The sequence below is a fragment of the Eretmochelys imbricata genome, chromosome 17 (assembly GCF_965152235.1).
Source record: "Eretmochelys imbricata isolate rEreImb1 chromosome 17, rEreImb1.hap1, whole genome shotgun sequence".
NCBI classification, from domain to species: Eukaryota; Metazoa; Chordata; order Testudines; family Cheloniidae; genus Eretmochelys; species Eretmochelys imbricata.
Genome location: NC_135588.1, coordinates 16,996,334 through 17,017,390, shown reverse-complemented (window position 1 = coordinate 17,017,390; position 21,057 = coordinate 16,996,334). Strand labels below are relative to the sequence as shown.

Below are 21,057 nucleotides of genomic sequence, written 5' to 3'. Positions count from 1 at the left end.
TAAACGGCTTCCAGGATCTTTTTCCCTGATCCAGGGAAAAGGAACACACACAGAATCTCTCGATACTCTTGTGCGCAGCTGGATGGTGAGGAAACCTGAGGTGCATTTATATCATAGGTGGGAAAATAAAATTGGTGCTAGTTCAAGAACAGATAACAACTACGACGGGACACTGCAGCTGTAGGTGTTGCATCCCAAAGCTTGGGGGGGGGGTAATATTTTTCCACTCTGAGCTAAAACTATCCTCTGCATGAGACCTTAAAAATGAACTCTGTTAGGCCAAGGTGGAATCACTCATACTACCAGAACTAAATAGATCTGATAATATGGACTAGTACAAGGTATTTAATAATGATCTAAACTACTCTAGTGGAATTGTGTGGAGCTGTAGGGCCTGGGGCCTTTGCTGTAGCATGCTGTAACTCTTTATCCCAGTTTCTCTGCCGTTCCAGCTCATGTCAGTCCCACTACTTGTAATACTCTGGGCCCAATTCATCTTTGAATTCCCTGTGATGAATTTGGCCCTCTTTCTCAGCACCTTGTTTGGCACGTCCTTGTGCTGGAAGAAGTGTCTGGACCTATTGTCACTTGGATTTTAACACTAGATTTTACGGTTTAAAGTTATTCTATTTCTGTACGACAAATGTGCTCCACATGTCCTCTTTTTTTTTTTTTTTTTTTTTTTTTTTTTGGTGCATGTACATTTTATAATGCCTTATCCTACTATACTGCCTTTCATCCCAGAATCTCAAATTATTTTACAAATGCAAAGCATCATGAGTCCCCTATAAGGGAGATGTGTAGTATTAATCTGCTACTTCTATAAAAGAGGGATAAGTGAGTTGCTGAAGGCCATAGTGTGTTAGTAGTGTCCAGGACTCTTTCAGTCCTTTGGTTCTAATTGCTACACAAACACACACTTCTTCTAGATCCAAAAGATCTGCTACTTTCTTTCCATGTTTCCATAAATCTCCCCTTTCTTTCCGTCTCTTCTCTCTGTCACTTGAATCCACACTGCCTCTTATAACCTGCTGCAGGATGGATGGATTTGCATAAAGCTTAAGCTGCACAGCAGGACTCAACTTCATGCAAACACTTGCAGAAAGTCCCTTTCCAGGACTGAAATCCGCTCCCTCAATCTGCAGTGATTCTGAAGGATCAAATTACAGACAATGATCCAGTTGAATTTTCATGGCACCAGTAAAAGAGAGGAAGGAAGGGACTTGTTTAGCACATGATCAGTTAGGACTGTCCAGCCTCTTCCCACCCAGTTCTGCCCCCTCCCCCGAGTGCACCCCTCCACGTCCCTCCCCCGCAGCGCCTCCTGCTCGCTTCGAAACAGCTGATTGCAGCAGGCGGGAGGGGCTGGAAGGGGGAGGGAGGAGGAGAAGTTGATTGGCAGAGTGGCCAGTGGCCAGGAGGCGCTGGGGCGAGGGCAGGAGCTAGAGGGCTGGAGCACCGACGGAGTAGGCGCCTGTGTCAATGGTTCTCAACCAGAGGTACATGTGTCCCTGGGCGTACACAGAGGTCTTCCAAGGGGTAAAATCAACACACCTAGATAGTTGCCTAGTTTTACAACAGGCTACATAAAAAGCACTAGCAAAGTCAGTACTAACTAAAATTTCATACAGACAATGACTTGTTTATACTGCTTTATATACTTTACGCTGAAATGTAAGTACAATGTTTATATTCCTGTTGATTTATTTTATAATTATATGATAAAAATGAGAAAGTAAGCAATTTTTCAGTAATAATGTGCTCTGACACTTGTATTTTTATGTCTGATTTTGTAAGCAAATAGTTTTTAAGTGAGGTGAAACTTGGGGTACGGAAGACAAATCAGACTCCTGAAAGGGGTACAGTAGTTTGGGAAGGGTGAGCACCATGGATTTAGCTTACTGTAATTAGTGCATAACTGTGGCCACTGTCACTAAAGTCGGATACTGCCTTCTGAAATTGCTCAGGATTGATAGTTTATTACTATTTTTAATCTTGTGGTGTTTCCATCAGAAGCGGTTTGGTCCACACAACCTGATTTAAACCCATATCTAGGGACTAGCAGAGAGAGGGTTTCCAAGACCACAGATGTAAGATTTATTAGGGACCCAGCCACGGTGGGAAGTGTGGTGTGGCCCATCTGTGGTGAATTAGGGAATCCTACAGGGCACCATAAGAGGGATGTGATCCAAGGAGTCTGGGCTGGCTGTGTCTAGGAGCCAGTTCCTCCCTCCTCTTGGGATGAGCCCTCTGAGTGCAGTACTTGAACTTTGCCTGCACAGAGTCATCCTGTTGGTTTCATTTAGAAACCTGGCCAAAAGAACCTCGTGGAGCTCATTTTAAAACTCATCTGACTGTGGGGAGTTCCTGACGTGCTATTGGTTTGATTTTTTTTTTTAAACTGGGTTCTGAAATGCTTGCTCCCATCTGCTACACCTACACCTTATGTTTTATGTGTGTGTGGATTGGGAGTGAGGACTCATGACTCCTGTCCCTGACTCTGTTACTGACAAGATGTGATGTTTGGCGAGTCACTTACTCTCTGTGCCTCCATTTCCCCATCTTTAAAATGAGACTATTTGCATTTATCTCTGGGGGTGTTAGGATGTTTAGTTAAGGTTTGTAAAGAGATTTTCATGTACAGCACCTCTCATTACCATAGCAAAGTATAATTACACTTCAGTGAACTCACCTAGCCACTTAATGGTACAGAAAGTCAATCTGTCAAACAGAACTGCTATGGTTCATTTTGTTTTTGTTTTTTCAGATTTTTATTGCACTTGGAGAATTTTTTTTAGCCTTAAACTGGGCCATTGTGGCTGACATACTACTGGTAAGTTCAAGTTCATTCTTCCTGCTGTTGTATGGTTTGTGCTGATAATTTTAATTCTGTTCTCAAATCTGTGAACTCAAAGTACCTGCTTCTCCTACTAAGCCTTTTGACTCCTCCCAAGAATACCATAATTGGTACCCCATTAACACTAAAAGTTGGCCTGCACCAGTAATAGACTCCATTTCACTGCCCATATTCAAATGTTTTATGTTTGTGCTGAAATGGCTTTGAATAAGAGATCCAAGTGGGGAAAACTCAACATCTTTAAATCACTGTTTTCTAAAGAAAATTGCTTATTAGGGAAGTCTGATGAAATATGCACCGTTACTCTCCTTTGCTTGCAGTGTCACTACTGGAACCTCCAGTAGCGTAGTGAACTTCGCTGTTTTCCTAACACTTTGGAAATGTGGCACTGTTTATTAATTTGATCTTTAAACGCTGAAAGCTGTGTGCACTGTTTTGGGGAATAGAGGAATTTGCTGATAATTGACAGAGTGGTGAAATGAGATGGAGTCACTTGCTTTGTAATTTTAACCCCAGCTATTTAACATTTTGAGACCGTAACTCTCTGGAAGGGGTAAAAGTGTTCTAGCAGCGAATACCAGTGTTTTAGATGGACATTATGCTGTCATTAGTGATCTCTACTGAAGGTGTAAATGAAGGGGCGTGCTCAGTGAGAATAAATTCACTTGGAGCATGAACCTGAAAGCCCCTCAGAACAATGGCTTTACTGCCATGTTGCTGCCATGTGGAGATACTAGCTTAGGCACAATGTTGGGACTTGGGCATCATTCTTGTCATGGATTTGGAGTGTGCATGATCTTGGGACAGTAGCTGTAGGGAAGATGATTGCTGCCTAATCAAGTGTGATTAATAATATACTTTTGTTATCACTAATGTTGTCAGTCAGTGTCCTGATGGACACCTGTCCCATCAGCGCTTGTGTCATAAATATAAAGGGAAGGGTAACTACCTTTCTGTATACAGAACTATAAAATCCCTCCTGGCCAGAGGCAAAACCCTTTCACTAGTAAAGGGTTAAGAGGCTAAGATAACCTCGCTGGCACCTGACCAAAATGACCAATGAAGAGACAAGATACTTTCAAAGCTGGAGGTGGGGGGGTAACAAAGGTCTGTCTGTGTGTTGCTTTTGCCGAGAACAGATCAGGAATGCTCTTCAGAACTCCTGTAAAAAGTTAGTAAGCAGTCTAGCTAGAAATGCGTTAGATTTTCTTTTGTTTAATGGCTGGTAAAATAGCTGTGCTGAATGGAATGTATATTCCTGGTTTTTGTGTCCTTTTGTAACTTAAGGTTTTGCCTAGAGGGATTCTCTATGTTTTGAATCTGATTACCCTGTAAGGTATTTACCATCCTGATTTTACAGAGGTGATTCTTTAACTTTTTCTTTAATTAAAATTCTTCTTTTAAGAACCTGATTGCTTTTTCATTGTTCTTAAGATCCAAGGGTTTGGGTCTGTGTTCACCTATGCAAATTGGTGAGGATTTTTATCAAGCCTTCCCCAGGAAAGGGGGTGTAGGGCTTGGGGGGATATTTTGGGGGAAGACATCTCCAAGTGGGCTCTTTCCCTGTTCTTTGTTTAACACGCTTGGTGGTGGCAGCATAGGGTTCAAGGACAAGGCAAAGTTTGTACCTTGAGGAAGTTTTTAACCTAAGTTGGTAAGAATAAGCTTAGGGGGTCTTTCATGCAGGTCCCCACATCTGTACCCTAGAGTTCAGAGTGGGAAAGGAACCTTGACAGCTTGCCTTCAGGTGACCCTTCTGTCGGTTCGTTCAGTCAGTCAGTCCTTCTTTTCTCTGCCTATTCAATAACAACTTGCTGAATTCCCCTCTCAATATTGACATCTTCTTTCCAGCACTGGAAGCTGTCATTGTGACTCTGTTCTTTAGCAAGGACTGTCTGCTAACATTTCTACTCTATAGAGGAGTTCACGTACACAATGAGTGCACAATTACACCTTCCTACTGGGTAAATTTCTACGGCCTATTCTATTATGCAGTAGGTCAAACTAGAAAGCTAGTTTAAAAACTCAAAAGACCAAGCACGTCACAACTTTGATACACTCTTTGTCGTGATAGAAGGTGACCCTATACCAGTCAGGTCCAAACCTTTTAATTTTCTCACTTGCCAGTGCAGAGTGACTAAATGCCCATCAGGGCAAAGTGTGGTAAGCTATTTTCTGAGAATGCTTTGTTATGTAATCCTAAATTGTAAACTTCAGTAATTCTCATTTTCCTGGTTACACCAATCTTCACTTAGATCACTTGTTGTGTCTTTGCTCACTCAAGGACTCTATAGCTTAGGAATTGTATCCATTGCATTGAAAAGCCATGTGGGTTCAGTGTACTGATGCTATCATCTTAGCGGCAGAGCAACACAGTAAACATTTAATCTTTTTTTTATATATATATATATGTATTGTCATTTGTATCATTCAAACAGTTGCTGATAATACAGCTGGACTTGGGAATGGCTGTTCTTATTTTGCCATGAAAGTGGCTTTTTTTTCTCCCCAAGTGGTGTTGCTATCCAGAAAATATCTCCAGGCTTTATTTATCCTGCAACCTGTGGAGCTGCAGACAAAGGAAGATGCTGGCTGAATGATAAAGCTCCTGCTCTTTTGTGGCTATTGAATTAAGTTGTATTGAATGTAGCCCCTCTGTGCTGCTTCCCCCCAGCACTAAACACGAAGAGAACTAATGTACAACCATAGCCAAAATAACGTGTGTGAATGGAGAGATGCCAAGCTCCTTTGTGGCTCTCTTCGAGAGAGGTTGTAGCTGGAGTCTCCATGTGTATGAGTCTGGTTACCAAAGTGAAGAACCAAGACAACAGTGATGAGGGAAGAAGGCAGCCCAGGGAAGAGCACATTTACATGTGAGGTGTCAGTGTGTTCACAGGAGGTCTTCGGCAGCTCAGGGTGAGGAAGATGCCTTGGCTGGAGGCTTTGGGTTGGGACTGGGTCAGCTTGTCTGGTTTGGAAGTGGCTCATGAGGTATATGGGTACATCTGTGTGTGCCACAGCTGGGAGTGTGAATGGCAGCTCCCCTGGGAACGTACTCAGACTTGTGCAGCCAGCACCGAAGCACATACTGCAGCGTCCACACTTGTATCGTTAGTGAACTAGCTGGAGTACATCCAGCACAAGCACATCTTCCTGGTTGCCATTCTCTGGTTGCAATGTATGTGCATAGCCAGTCTGTCAGTTTCATCTGCTTGGCTAGTTGGCCACACCTCCATGTAGCCAATTAGCAAGAGGCTGTCCCTGTAAAATCATCAGGGCGAGCAGGACAGGCCCTGTAAATTAAGACGTTTGTTTGGGGCACCTTGTCTATCTGACAAGGAATCCTGACTGGATCTCCCAGCAGATGACTTGCAGGCTGCCACTGGAATCAGTGAGAATGCGTGGGTGTCTAGGACATGTCCTTTGATAAGCAGGATATTATGGCACATGATTCACAAGCCGTTGTGTGGGGGTGCTTGGTTTGTTCTGTTCCTGACAAATGCCATATTGCATTATATGCTAGTAAGAGGAAGAGTGCTCCACTCAGTTCCCATTTCATTAGCAAGCATCATGTCCAGTCAGACTCTGACAGAATGAACTGCACAATTGTACAACACTTAATGTTATATATGAGTGAAACCATAAGATCAACCTTATCTCACCTCTTCATTCTTGTTGACTACTTCTCCTAGCAGACCCACTCCATTCACTCCTTGTAATTCTGGATATTGGAAATCTCTTCAGCTGAGTGACTGCAGCATCAGTGGAACTGAATGGGTGCAAGGTATTGAACTGGGCTACAAAGTTTTCAATTTCTGGGATGCTTGTTCAATAATTCTTAATACTGTTCATCTCTATATCATTCAGTGTATAGTTGGCATCATTAGTCGCTTGTAGAGATGGGAAACGGAGTCAGCAATACAACCCAAGTCTCTTGACTCCACTCCAGTGCCTTACTCACTATAGCATGGCACCATGTTATCCGCCGATTTATAGTTGTGTGCTGGCAATCTTTTTGGTCTCTGTCCCTGGAGAAAAGGATCCTTCCCCTAAAGCCACTAAGCACCAACTGCCACCTTGATAGTCTTTCCAGATAGGCCAAAGACCTCTTGGGCCATCGAGAATGAACTTTCTCACCCTAGAGAGCCATACTGGGTCAGACCAAGGATCCATCTAGCCCAGTATCCTTAATAATATATATTCTTCTATAGCAGATAGCCAGGTACATAAAAACACACAATACTTCTGGCAGGAATCCAGCTTCCCAAACTGCCAGACACAAGGGGTGTTGAACATGTTAGTTACTGTAGCCATGGCCATGTTTCTAGGACCCAAAGAGTAAAAGACATCTTACGGTTTTGTCCAAAGTGGCTAGTCAAATGTGGGGCCTTGCCAGTTGTTTGCACTAGGAGGAGAAATTGATGATGAAGCCAGGTTTTGTTTGAGGCAATCTGGTTGATTTTCAAAAATGTACAAATCCTGTTTCCCCAAATATAGGAACAATCAAACAACAATAAGAGACTGTCTTCTGCCTCACAGGTCCAAACTTCTTTCAGCCAGTACCCGACCCAAAACCTCTCTCTTAGCGTCTCACAGGGCCACACAATGTATCTGTCTCTCTCCTGCCATGCACACCACACATTTAGCCAAAACAATACCAAGTGAAGTTCATCTATCCAGATTTGTAAATTCCTGAGCTGACTCACTTATCCCTTTGTTTTGGGCAGCGATCTGTGCTTAATTTTCTCTTGCAGTTATTTTAAATAAAGGTCAGTGGTTAAACTAATAACATTACTCAACATAAAGCTGTTCTTTAGATGTAGTAAGGGCTTATCTACACACAAGCTGGAACTGAAATAACTCAACTGTCTGTAATTCATGCCACTAGTTATTTACTTCGGGGCAACTCTCTGTGTGTGGACACGCACTTAGGTTAAGTGCCCAGTTATATCTAAATAGGACATTTTTATTTTCAAAAAAGCATCCACACACAGACTCACACCAAACTAGTGGTGTGAATTTAAAAAAAAGTCTTCACTGCCAGCAAAGAGATGTGTTCATAGCAAGAGAGGTAATGTATTAGTTAACTCCTATAAAATTCTAATGGTGACAAAATGCGGGCAGGTTTAACCTCACCTAGCTACAGAGTGGTTAACATTCATAGATTCCAAGGTGAGAAGGGACCATTGTGATCATCTAGTCTGACCTCCTGTATGACACAGCTACTAGAACTTTGAACTAGAACATATATGTATTTTAGACAGACAGACATACACTCACTCACTCACTGTGGCTGACTATGCCTACCTACCTCACGGTAAAAACGACCTGTGTTTTATCTCCACTGGGACTTTATGGCAATATAACTAACATGTACTAGTTGTCTCACTGTAAACAGACACACCTTTTTCGGCTGTCAAGACATGGCCTTAGTTATTTTGGTTCCAGTTTGTGTAGGCATAACTTTTGAAATAAGATGCCAACTTAAAGCAGCATATACAAACTAGTGTCTGAATAACACATGAGGGGAAGGGGCTTTTCATGTGAAGTCACTGGAGAACACTAGAATTGAATTTTAAAGTGATGCCAATAGCAGTCAACGTTACCTGCCTGGTTAGACCCCAAATGGGGACCTTTATGGAAAACACAGGTACAACAAGGATTGGTATTTGCTAACGAGGCATGGTCTGTTCGTGCTGAACCCAGTGCCTCAACAGGGTGTGGAGGGAGGCTTTGGGGCTATTGCAAATGATTTCTTAAAGATGTAAAATTGAGGCCTGCTCTATTCGCCCATTTTTTTGTACTGGCATGGCTGTGTCAGTTAGGGAGGTGAATTTTATTTTGAACCAAAATAGTTACACTGATACAAACTGCAGTGTGGACACAATTATACCCGTTAAGCTAATTTATCTTTCCAATACAGGAATAAGCTATACTGGTATAACTGCATAAAACATCTATGCATAGAACCTAACCTCTTCTGGTAATTAAAGAATGTATGGTCCTTTTTTGAAAGAGTATGGGTGTTAACCCTGGGGTCCTGGCCAAAACTAGCTTGAGTAATTACTTACTTAAATTAGCCTTCCTAATTTCCACCTTCAGTTTCAACTGAAGCAGTTATATGTGATGGTGGAGTGTTGTTGGTGCAGTGTAGCTGCATTTCAGTGATGGGTGGAGTGATCCCTCTGTCAAGGGCTCTGGGATCTCTTTACATGGAAGGTGACATATAGACAGACACAAAGCATGTTCATGAACTTCACGTGCACGTTAAACATGAAAGCGGATCTTTTTCTAAGATTTCTTTACCTTGCTTGTTAGCTCCCTTTTACACAGACAAGAAACAAATACTTCCTTTCTCATAGTAGCTAATGTAGGCATCTTAGGTTTAGAAAGAAGAACACCAGCCATCACATTAAATACTTGATGAGATGCCCTAAGGTGAGGGACAGTTTCTATATTTATGAGAAGAATGTTAATAATTAACAATGCAGCACTGTGTCTTTGTCTGGTTCTGTCTCATCTAAGATTTTAAGCATATGAACCTTTAACAGAAGAAACTGTCCTTCCACTGAGCACAGAGAAAGGAATATAATGTTACATAGCTTCTCTCCATTCACTTACCGGATGGAGAGGAGCCTCAACTGTAAAGTCCAGAGCAATTCCCAAACTTCATGTATGTTTGGATCTGGAGCTTTGATGTTGCCTCATCTGGCTGTAAAATCCAAGGGTTGCCTTAATCCAGGGGTGGATTTTCAGTAACCTCATGTAAGAGGAAAGGGATAAACATCTGAGTCCCTTAAACATCTATTAGAGGGTAATGATGCAAAGGTTCCCAATGCTGAACAGAATTTTGCCTGCCTCTCTGCATAAGAGTGCTTCATCCCAGTAGCTCTGCTTTGGGAGGGAAGAGGGTGCCAATTAAGCAGCATTTAGAGAGTTAGGCAGCCAATAGAAACTAACAATGAATTTCACATGTCTGAAACTAAGTGAATATAGTGAGTTGGGAACAGGATAAGCAGCTCATTCAATTTTGAGTCTTCAGATTCTTCTAGCAATGGGCTAACCCAGTGGTTCTCAAACTTTTCTACTGGTGACCCCTTTCACATAGCAAGCCTCTGAGTGTGACCCCCTTTATAAATAAAAAACTTGTTTATATATTTATATAATATATATATTATAAATGCTGGAGGCGAAGCGGGGTTTGGGGTGGAGGCTGACAGCTCGCGACCCCAATAACCTCACGACCCCCTGATGGGTCCCACCCCCCCAGTTTGAGAACCCCTGGGCTAACCTCAAATTTCAAGGAGAGGGCCGCAACGCCCGAGATGTCTATCTGAACCTTGGAGCTCTAGGATTGACTTGTAATGCAGTTACATTGTCGATCCTCGTTCAAACAGCTTTGAAGACCTTTCCTGAAGGTCTTTATTCTTCAGTGAAAAGCCCTGCTGATGCTCTAGTGTCAGAATTCCTACATTTTGGGGCTGATGTTAGCGTTGCTCAAATTAGGTTTCAATTGTTCAGGGCCTCTGTGCCCACCTTTTTAGTGGGTTCAGTTCAGGCTCCTGTGGCTGCAGCCTGTTTCTGGGCTTCATTGAACTCAGAGCAAAACTATTTTTTTCCTTCTTTTTTTTAAATGAGTAACTGAGCTGGTAGCAGTAGCCAGACTAGTCACTAGAGAGAGAAATATCATCACAATTAGCCAGTGTGTTATAGTCCCATCGGGGGGCACTTGCCCAAGTCTGGGGTTCCCAGGAGTCAACTCCACCGACTTGTGGAGGAGGCACAACCCCTCCGGCAGGGAATTAATCTCAGAGTCGAGCCGGCAGCCTAAAACCCCACAGAACTCCATGTGAGTGTCCCTCGGCACCTTCTGGGTTCGAGATTAAACCTGAGACCAAACAAGGTTCTGTAGGCCTGGGGTTTATTGTGAAAGTTTGGCTTTGATATGGCTGATGCTAGGGTATCACCTGGGATTAGAGCTTTAGGTGAAGGTAGGGTTTGGTGCTTCTCCTCTTCCTCCTCAGGGATCTTCTTTCAAACTTGCTGGGATCAGAGTTTCATGCAGCAATAATACTTCCAGTGGGCCACATACCAATGCCTTGTCCTCCCTGGTTAGGAACACATGTAAAAGGGGATAATACTCTCACCTACTCCTTGTTTTGCGTACTTAAATTGCCTACTTAAATTGTAATCTCTTTGTGGCAGGGATTGTCATACTCAGGGTATTTCTACATCAGGAGAATACATAGTGTGTTAATGGATCTTCAACACATTGTGAAATACAATTTTACCCTTGGGGTTAACCACGAACAGTTGACATGTTTCTAAAATACAACTTATCCTTGTCCGCAATAAGGCTAAAATATTGTCGAACAGGTTGAAGACATGTTAACACACATTCCATTCTCCCGGTGTTGGCTTATACTGGCTGCCCAGAACTACTACTATGGAACCCTAATCTCAGTTGGGACCTCGTGGATTTACCATAATATCACTAATAGTGTAAACATATTGTCAGAACAGAAAAGAGGAACAAACTATGTAGGATCCCATTGTACTTTTTATGCATAGTTTATCTCCTCCATTATCCAAAATGACCATATTCCATTTTTAAAAATCACTGGAATTATCTCAGTGCTTTTCAGTGTCTTGGACACACAGGTACATACGTTCTTCTTCGAGTGCTTGCTCATGTCCATTCCATATTAGGTGTGTGTGCTTGCCACGTCCACTGGTGCCGGAAGTTTCTTCCTCAGCAGTATCCATAGGGGACTGTCTGTGGCGCCCGCCTGGCACGGCGTAAGGGGTGCCACCGGCTCCCCACACCCTCAGTTCCTTCTTGCCGCCAGTGATGGTGCTTCGGCTAGCATTGATTCCTTCTCTGTTCTTGAAAACTTTGAAATCCTGTAAAATAGTTATACATAGTTAGTAGTTTTCTTAGTTACCCTTAGTAGTAGTTCTCAAACTCTCCATTAGTCCTGAATGGGACCCAGCCGGGAGTCAGGGCATGCCCCGGTCCCCATGCTTTGAGCCCTGTGATCACTGCAAACGGCCTACGCCCATCAGCGATCCACATACCAGCTGCCTAAGGTGCTTAGGCGAAGGGCATATAAGTGACAAGTGCTGTATCTCCAAGTCCTTCAAACCTAGGACAAAGAAGGAGCGTGATATCCATCTAAGAGTGCTCCTGATGGAGTCGGCACTCCAGCACCGGAGCAGCAGTCCAACTCTGCACCCAGCACCATGGCCTCCACACACAGTGTTCCCCCAGCGCCGTCCACGAGCCGGCACCGGTCTCCCTCCACAGCTCCAGTCAAGAAGCCGAAAAAGACAGTGAGGGGAAGATCTCCTACCTCCCACAAGGGAAAGGAGAGGGCTGGGGGTGAGCCAAGACCTGTGTTGGGCAGCTCAACATCCCCCTCGGGAAGTCTGGCCCCAGCTCAAGTCGAGTGGTGCAGCCCATCCCAGGCCTTGCCTGCGACTCCAGATAGTGGTGCAGGCCTCAGCCAGCTTCAGGTGCCATCGATGACCAAAGCCCTTTAAGCAGCTCAGGAGATCCTGATGCTCCCAGTGCTGCCCTCACCGGCTCCTGTTATATCCTGATCTCGCGGAAAACCCACGTTGGGACCTATGCGTGTGTCCATGCCTCAGCAGTACTGTTCCCCATCAGGAGGGACATCCCACCAGCGTTTGCCCGCCTGCAGCTGTCACACCTCAGGATGGGAGAGGCAGGCTCACTGGACCCCTCTTCGGTCCCCGCACCAGGGGCACCGATCGAGGCACTCGAGGCATACCTCGCCGGTAGATTGGTGCAGACCCTCTGAGGCACGTGCTACCCAGCAAGAACTCTGGGACTGGCCCCAACCATCTTTAAGGGCCCAGGACTGATCCCGGGACCAATTGGGCACCAGAGACTGCCAATTGCCGGGCCGTCATCGGCCATCTCCAAAAGGAAGGTCACCCTACTCAGGACAATCCTCCCAGCAACCGGCTTGTAGCAGCTCCCAGTCCCGTTCAACGTCCTGGTACGTGAGGCATGGATCGCCAGGTATCTGATGCAGATCCACCGAACACCGTTGGTCCCTGAGAGCTGACCAAGACAGTCTTGCTTGGACAGGTCAGCTTCGGGATGCAGCAAACGGCACTGGTCAGACAAGAGCCACCGTTCAGCCTGATCATGGTCGCCCGGGACCAACCGCTCCGCTGTAGCTCTGGCTCAGGACAAGTCCCGGTTCTGACGGTGCTAACTACATTATCAGTACCGAAACCTGTCCCATGGCTACAAGTGCAATGGCCAGCGCCATGGTATCCATGGAGCCTTTGGGGGTTCACGCAGCCTTCCTAGGCTGCCTGATCAGGGTCGCGAGCCTCGGAGAGGCCAGTGGCCTCGTTATCCCGTCCCCCTCTGGTGCTGGAGACTTCGGGGGGTAAGACCCTGCAGGTCCAGGGGGACCCAGGGGAGCAAGCTGTTGGACCACCAATGGATGTGGAGGTTCCTGCAGCACTAGCATCGTCCTCATTGTCGCCACACGAGGCTATCACAGGGCCCCTCACCCAGTTCCTCAGAATGACGCCAAGGCGCACCAGGAGCTTTTGAAGAGGGTCTCTTCTAACCTGGGGCTTCAGGCAGAGGAATTGGAAGAGCCCTCGGACTCCGTTTGACGTCCTCTGCTCCTCGCCTCCTGCCAGGTGGCTCTACCCCTTCATGAAGGGATTTCCAAAATCACTAATGCCCTGAGTCACTCCCAAAAATAAAGACTCGAGGAGGCTGGATCTTTTCAGACGTTAGGTTTACTTATCTTCCAGACTTCAGCTGAGAGGGCCAACCACCAAGCCCTCCTTGGCCGGTATGACTTTAATATGTGGCAAGCCATGGCCAAATTCGAAGGGTTGCTCCCCGAAGCTTCCAAGAAGGAGTTCTGAGCGATCCTCGATGAGGACACGACCGCAGCCAGGGTGGCCCTCCAAGTGGCGTCAGATGCTGCTGATGCTGCTTCCCGCACCATGGCTTCTGCTATCTCCATGAGGCGACCCTCTTGGCTGCTCCTCTCTGGGTTGTCCACCAAGGCTCATCAGTCAATGCAGGACCTGTCCTTTGACATCCGGGCCCTATTTGCAGAGCAAACAGACAGCAAATTGCATGGCCTCAAAGACTCCTGCACCACCTTGAAAATCTTGGGTCTCTACGTCCCAAGACTGGTGCATATGCAGTTCAAACCACAGCAGCTGCAGGGTCAGGGGAGCCAGCCTCAGCAGGACCTGCCCCATAAACGAGCCAAGGGCTACAAGTGCGGCCTGAGCCACCTGCCTGCACCCTCTGCCCAATCAGGCTCGACCCGTAATAAGCAGGGACCCAAACGGTCATTTTGAGGGTGCACCCGAGGGCGACTTACCAGATTATTCCTTGGATCCATCCCTCCGTGTGTTCTCCAACCGCCTTTCCCTCTTTCTCCCGCCTGGACAGCTATAACCTCAGACAAATGAGTCCTCAGCACAGTGAAACAGGGTTATACCCTTCAATTCCATTCTAATCCCCCTTCCCACACGCCTTCCCCATCCCTCTTCAGGGATCCATCTCACGAGAGCTTCCTCGTGCAGGAGGTAAAGCGGTTACTACAGCTGGGTGCAGTGGAAGAAGTTCCTCTCGAGTACAGAAACAAGGGGTTCTATTCCCGGTACTTTTTAATCCCAAAGGCCAAGGGTGGTCTACAGCCCCTCCTGGATCTGTGAGACCTCAACAAGTACCTAAAGAAGTTAAAGTTCTGCATGGTTTCCCTGGCTTCTATTATCCCCTCCCTGGATCTGGGAGACTGGTATGCCGCCTCAACTTGAAGGACGCATACTTCCACATAGTGATCTTTCAAGGGCACAGATGCTTCCTCCAGTTTATGGTGGGGACCCACCACTACCAGTTTGCGGTCCTCCCGTTCGGCTTGGCAACAGCACTGAGAGTGTTTACCAAGTGCATGTAAGTGGTAGCAGCTTACCTCAGGCGCCGGGGTATTCAGATCTACCCGTACCTCAACAACTGGCTCGTCAAGGGCAGCTCCAGGTCTCAAGTCCAAAGGGATGTTGCAGTACTTCAGGCCATGTGCTGCTCTCTGGGCCTACTGGTAAACGACAAAAAGTCAACATTAGTGCTGGTGCAGAGGACAGAGATCATTAGAGCTGTCCTCGACTCGACCTGTGCCAGGGTGTTCCTGCTTCTTGAAAGGTCCCACATGTTGACAAACCTCATTGCAGAAGTCTCTGCGTACCCTCTGAATACAGCACCTGTCTGCGCCTCCTGGGTCACATGGCAGCATGCACTTACGTGGTCTGCCATGCCAGGCTCCGAATGTGGCCCCTACAACAATGGCTAGGGACTGTCTATTCCCAGTCCAGAGACCGCCCTGAAGAAGATTGTTGCCATTCCCCAGGTGATACTTACCTCACTGCGATGGTGGACCGACAGCAGGACAGTCTTGGAGGGGATTCTGTTGGACAACCCCCGCTCACTCCATCAAATTGATGTTGGATGCCTCGGGCCTCGGCTGGGGAGCGCATCTCGGCGACCTCCAGACACATGGGATGTGGTCCCCGGAGGAGGCGAAGTTGCACATAAACGTAAGGGCAGTCTGGCTGGCGTGCAGAGTCTTTCTGCCCCACCTGTCGGGCAAGGTAGAGTGGATGGCGCTAGGGATTAATAAAAGGAAACAAATTTAGTCTGTCATCAGAGGTAGAATTGCCAGCATCTAACACCTTTTTGATGCCCTGTATGAAAAGTTTCAGCTTCATCCCTAGTGACTTGGAATGCATAATGTTTCATCTTGGCTGGCATCCTTGTTAGTCTTGGCAGAGATTCCAGACTGAGTCTGCAATCACAAGGTTACCCTCAATCCAAGAGGCAGTCCTTCTACGCCAGGCAAACTGACCACGCAGAGTGGATGAAAGTACATAGAAAACTGAAGAGCAAGTATCTGCTTATGGGTATGTAAGCAGTGTCAGGATGAGCTCCACCCTGACATCTGGTGGTGAGTTGTGGCAAGTTGTGGAAAAGAACTTCAGGGGCCGATCTCATTTGCATAGGCACACCCACCCCGCCTAGAATGAGGCCATAGCTGCCCAAATGGTCACTTTGGCTGCTGTGGGATCCCCAGTGTCTCTGTTATTGGGGCAGGAAGAATAAATTGTTATTACCCTGATTATGGGAACTGTGCTTGGAACTGTACTTGGCCATTTGTTATGATGGAGGGACTCACCATCAACTAAGTAGCACTCGCTAGGCAAGAGTCATGGGTTCCAAAACTCTGTGAATTGAGAGAGGCTGGGGACAAGTATTAATACTTGGTGGCATGGGCCCCTTGGTGAGGGCCTTACATGGTAATTGCACTTCCTCCTCTCTCCACTGTGGAATATCAGAGCTAATTTTGATTCCATTAGGAGTCTAGTTACAGGCTGCTGAGCTCACTTTGGGCTAATGGTGCACCAGCACTGAGGCTCCCCTACTACAAGCTGAATTCACCAAAGAGCTGAACTGACTAAGAGCTGAAATCACTGAGTCTTAAGTAGTGGGGGAGCCTGAAGATATATTGTGGAGCAGTTTGCGGGACGGCTGGAGTGCCTTGTGGGCAGGCTGGTGGAGCAGTTCGTAGGACGGCGGGAGCTGCTGGTGGGACGCGGAGCAGTTTGTGGGGCGGCTGACGGAGCAGGGCGAAGCGAAGGCCTATGGAGCTGTGCGGCGGTCAGCTTCAGATTATGTAAGGTGCCTCTTACCCCCGTCCCGTCTCCACCAAGGTTGGGAGGTAAAGCTCCGCAGATAAACTTTCAAACTCTGGGGCTGCCCTGACCAGGGACAGAGACTTTTGGGTCATTGGACTTTTGGGACTTTGGGTGATTTGGGGTTGCTGGACTCAAGAACCAAAGGGAAAGGGGCATGCCCCAATTTGCTTGGGGTGGGTTTTTTTTGCTCATGGGTTGTGTTATGAATCCTGTTGGTGGTGTTTCCCCAACATAATGCCACATTGTTTCTCTCTGTTATTAAAAGGCTTTTTGCTACACTCAGACTATGTGCTTGCGAGAGGGGAAGTATTGCCTCTTGGAGGCGCCCAGCAGGGGTGGTATATATTTGTCCCAGGTCACTGGGTGGGGGCTCGAGTCGGTTTGCATTGTGTTATTGGAATGGATCCCCTAGATATTGAACCCGGCCCTTGTTGCTGCCAACTCTGGCGGGCAGAAGGGTTACAGGTACGTCAATAAAGCCACAACGGCTATCATTCAGCATCATCTATAAAAGCAAAAATCACGTGGCAGAATGGATCGGTACATGCTGCATTGAGAGTCAGTGTGGGTGAGGTCTTTTATTGGACCAACGTCTCTTGGAGAGAGAGACAATCTGTGAAACATATTGAAACGTGTTAACTCCTTATGCTAGACAATGGACCATTCAAGGTGAAGTGGCCAGCTAACTGCTCTCCAGTTATGGGGGGAAGAAGGAGGAAGGGAGGGGGAAGGCTATTAATGGAGTGTCACATTCTCCCCATTTCACCTTCATTCTTTCTTCTGAATTTTTTTCACGGAATAGTTTCTCAAAACCAATCACAGAAAGTAGTCTGCAGCTTGCAGTATTACCTGTAGCCTAGATCTGTGCAGGTCATTCGTGGAATTATTGATTCTTCAAATATTGATGATCCTCTTGTTTGGTTTCAGTATGTGGTGATGCCAAAGTGCCAGTCAACAGCTGTTGCCTTGCAGATTTTCATGAGCCATTTGCTGGGAGATGCAGGCAGCCCATACCTCACTGGAATTGTAAGTAATGGGATTTTGTGGCTACTTCTCTGAATCTTATCCAAGCCTTTTTAAATATAAAACATTTGGAAATTTCTGAAGAATAGTCTCTGATTCCTGGTCCCAGATTGGAAATGCTTTGAATACTCTTTCTTGCAGTGTGGAATTGGAATCCAGATGCAACTTAAACCAGCACTTCTGTACTAAGCACTTTTATATCACTATTGTCCTCCTGGCCCTGCAAACCCTTAAGTACAAGCTTAACTCTATACGTACCATTAGTCCCATTGAGTACAAAAGTGTCTGCAGGCTTCGGACTTCACTTTGATATCAACTATACTAATTCATAAGGATTTGGTAGCAGTCTGATTATGGCAATGGCACTTGTTCAGAGTGTTTAAATCCAAGTGCAAAACTTTTCTGCCAGGTTAATGGACAAGTTCATGGGAACTAATAAAATACCATTTTGCACTTCAAAATGAAAAATACAATTAAATAAAATCTGCAGGCAAGATCTCATTCTGCGAAATACCCTCTGGAAAACTCAAAATATGCAACTCTTGTAATAGCAGGGGGATTGCTGTAGTTGAGATTGCATTGGCATTCCAGTGATTGGCATTCCAAGCCCCTGGTCTCAAATGCTCCTAACTTTCCAAAACTTTACCTTTCTGGACTCAAACTTTCAAAATATTCACACAGAAAGACAAGAGGTGGAAAGACTGAGGAAAAGAAGAGAGTTCAAGGAGTGGGAATGAACTTTGTCACTTCCAAAAATAACTGAAAGGTTCAGTGGCTCCAGTGCCAAAATGGGATAGCCAATTGAAATTTGGGAGAAATATGCTCACTGAAGAAAAGTATATGTGAGTGGTCTGATGAATGCTGGTTTTGATTGTATGGCTCTACTTTGAAAATCACTCTGATGTGCAGTAACCTTTACACAGTAGCAATAAGCTCTTATTGGATAGCTCGGGAAAGCTGCATTGCACATGAGTGCCAGGACAGCAGCGGCACGTTCTCTGAGAAGCACCTGGGTATGAGCCTTGAGTTCTTCGAATGCTTGTTCACGTCGATTCCAATCAGGAGTGTGCGCCTTTTCCTTTCCTTTCCTTTCCTTTCCTTACCCTGTCACCCCACCTCATCTTGAACGCTTCCTTGTTCAAAATCAGACTCCCTTTCCTCACCCTGAAGCCCCTTCATAGCTCTTCCCTTCTCTTCTTGTCTCTTACTGCTGCTTCCGCCTACTTCTGCCAACAGTGCCAGCTTTGACACCCACCCATCTGTCAAAAGTAAAAGCTTTGATGAGGGATGGGTGAAGACGTTCTGATAATGCAAGAAATGATTCAAACCTTTGTACAAACTTGAAATGTGGCTCAAGCTTGTTTTATGGAGACAAAGCGGGAAACCCAGTCAAATGAGTTAATGGCTAGTGCACGAGCACTCTGCCCTGCCATGGTTGCAACTATTTCCAGCTCATGTGAAACTGGAAGCTCTGGACATATGCAACAACCCGATTGCATGAGACTTCTAAGCCGAGTGAATACTGAGATGCAGTGAAGGCCAGTTTATGTGTGTTACCAGATCTAGCGCATGCAGGCAGTGAGTTTTCTTTTCCTGCCCTCTCAGTCTTGTTCTTGTCAGAGACGGCATTGCGAGCAACATGTTTAAAACAGGGAGAAAATAAGCCATTGAGTCCAAAGTAAATGACACTGTGTTCCCCCCCTAGATCTCTGATGCTCTCCAGACCAGGCAGAATGACTCACACCTGGGGGCCTTCCGGAGCCTGCAGTACAGCTTCATCCTGAGTGCCTTCATTGGTGTCCTTGGGGGAGGCTTTTTCCTCCTGACAGCCCTTCATGTTGAGAAAGATCGTGAGGAAGCCCAGCAACTTTGCAGAGGTTTCTATGTCCAGTTGTAATTTCCTCTATCAGCCTATCCAACTGCCATAGCTGTTTGTACCCCAAACTAAAATACACTCTAAGTATGTGACATAACAAAGGACAGTCTGTTCAGCTCAAACCCGCAGCAAAACCAATCAACCACAGTAGCAGACTAAACAAATTCCTCATGCCCTGGGACAATAGACTTTGCAATGTGCCCTGAAAATCAGCAAATTGCCATTCCTGGCAATTCCTCAAGTAACTTGGCAATACTACAATAAGACGACGTAATAAGATTGCATTATTGTAAGTATTGCAGAATTCAACACACTGTGGGAGTTTTAGGTCTTTCTCCAGATCATGATATCAGCCTTTCTCAGGCAAAATGCCAGATCAGAAGGACCATTTCTGGTCTTATGCAACAATTCCTATAAATTCTCTCTCATTCCATACAAGGATCTAGGTTTGGAAGTGAAAAATTATGTATAATGTTCCCTTATCACAAATATTCTGTTAAGTAGCCCACTTCTTTTGACTCAGACTCTGTTTTCCAGGTACTGAGAACAAAGGCTACGTTTCAAGTGAAGATGAACTCCAGGATGAGCTCCCCAAAGCATGAAGGAGCCACTGCCTCTTTTCCTTTTGCCTGATGAAGCTACAGTTGGAGGAAAAGGCCAAATAACAATCCTTCCATATGGAAGGAAAAACCTGTGTACTGATTTTTATGATGCTTTTGACTGAGAGTCAAAACCTGCTACTGAAATGGCATATGGCAAACCTCCACCCCCATCTGTGAGACTGGCACGAGAGCTCTGAGGAGCTTAGTAGCTCCAGAAGCCGGGAGTATAGAGCTGTCACAGAAACGGATATTATCCCAAAGAAGACAACAAAACCCATTTAAGGTGGAATGTCTAGTTGAGATGGGGAATGGGGTTACTGTAAATTCTCAGCAGGATTATGAGTTGTCTGTCTAAAAGCTTGGAAAATCAGGGCAAGTACAAACATAGCTGGGGATTCTGTATCCCCATGTCCTTATTTATGAGAACGGAAAGCAAAGGCTGGCTGTGGAATTGAACAAGTGTAACTAGGAGGGGCAGAACTTTCTGTTATGGAAGTTTAATAAATTACAACGTTAAACAATCACGGGGGAAAAATGGATAACTAACTCGGAGCAACTTCTGCAGGACATTCAACCGTAACCTAGTATGTCAGGGTCCAAAACGATCTGGATTCTGAAATACTAACCAACTCTTCCCAGCTGTAGAAGCAAATGACATCATTCTTCCACTAAAATTCTGACCGGAAAGTGAAATGGTGCAGATGAAGTCTTATAGTCACTGATGGATTCCAAGTGAAAGTGCTGGAACAGCTTGAGCTTGCAACATGAGATCATGTGTCCACATACAGCAGCCTTTCGTGGCATTTTCCCAGTGTTTTGTACCGGTTATTGGCAATGCCTGGATTGACAGCTTTGGTTCAAGCGTGACGGAACTGGTGGAGTCAGCAATGTCTTTCACCCTTTGCTGCTGCACTGGTTCAGCCAGTCTTCCTAGACTT

At 45.7% G+C, this 21,057-nt stretch overlaps 1 protein-coding gene across 1 annotated transcript in view; it reads left to right on the top strand.

Annotated features, from left to right (window-relative positions):
• Positions 1-20,629, top strand: part of SPNS3 (SPNS lysolipid transporter 3, sphingosine-1-phosphate (putative)) — a 46,120-nt gene extending 25,491 nt beyond the window's left edge. The window contains exons 9-12 of the mRNA XM_077836500.1: positions 2,768-2,833; positions 17,546-17,644; positions 19,347-19,518; positions 20,055-20,629. Of these exons, the coding sequence (XP_077692626.1) occupies positions 2,768-2,833; positions 17,546-17,644; positions 19,347-19,518; positions 20,055-20,119 (402 nt within the window). The 3' untranslated portion in view covers positions 20,120-20,629. The remainder of the gene's footprint in view (positions 1-2,767; positions 2,834-17,545; positions 17,645-19,346; positions 19,519-20,054) is intronic.
• Positions 20,630-21,057: the final 428 nt, after the last annotated feature.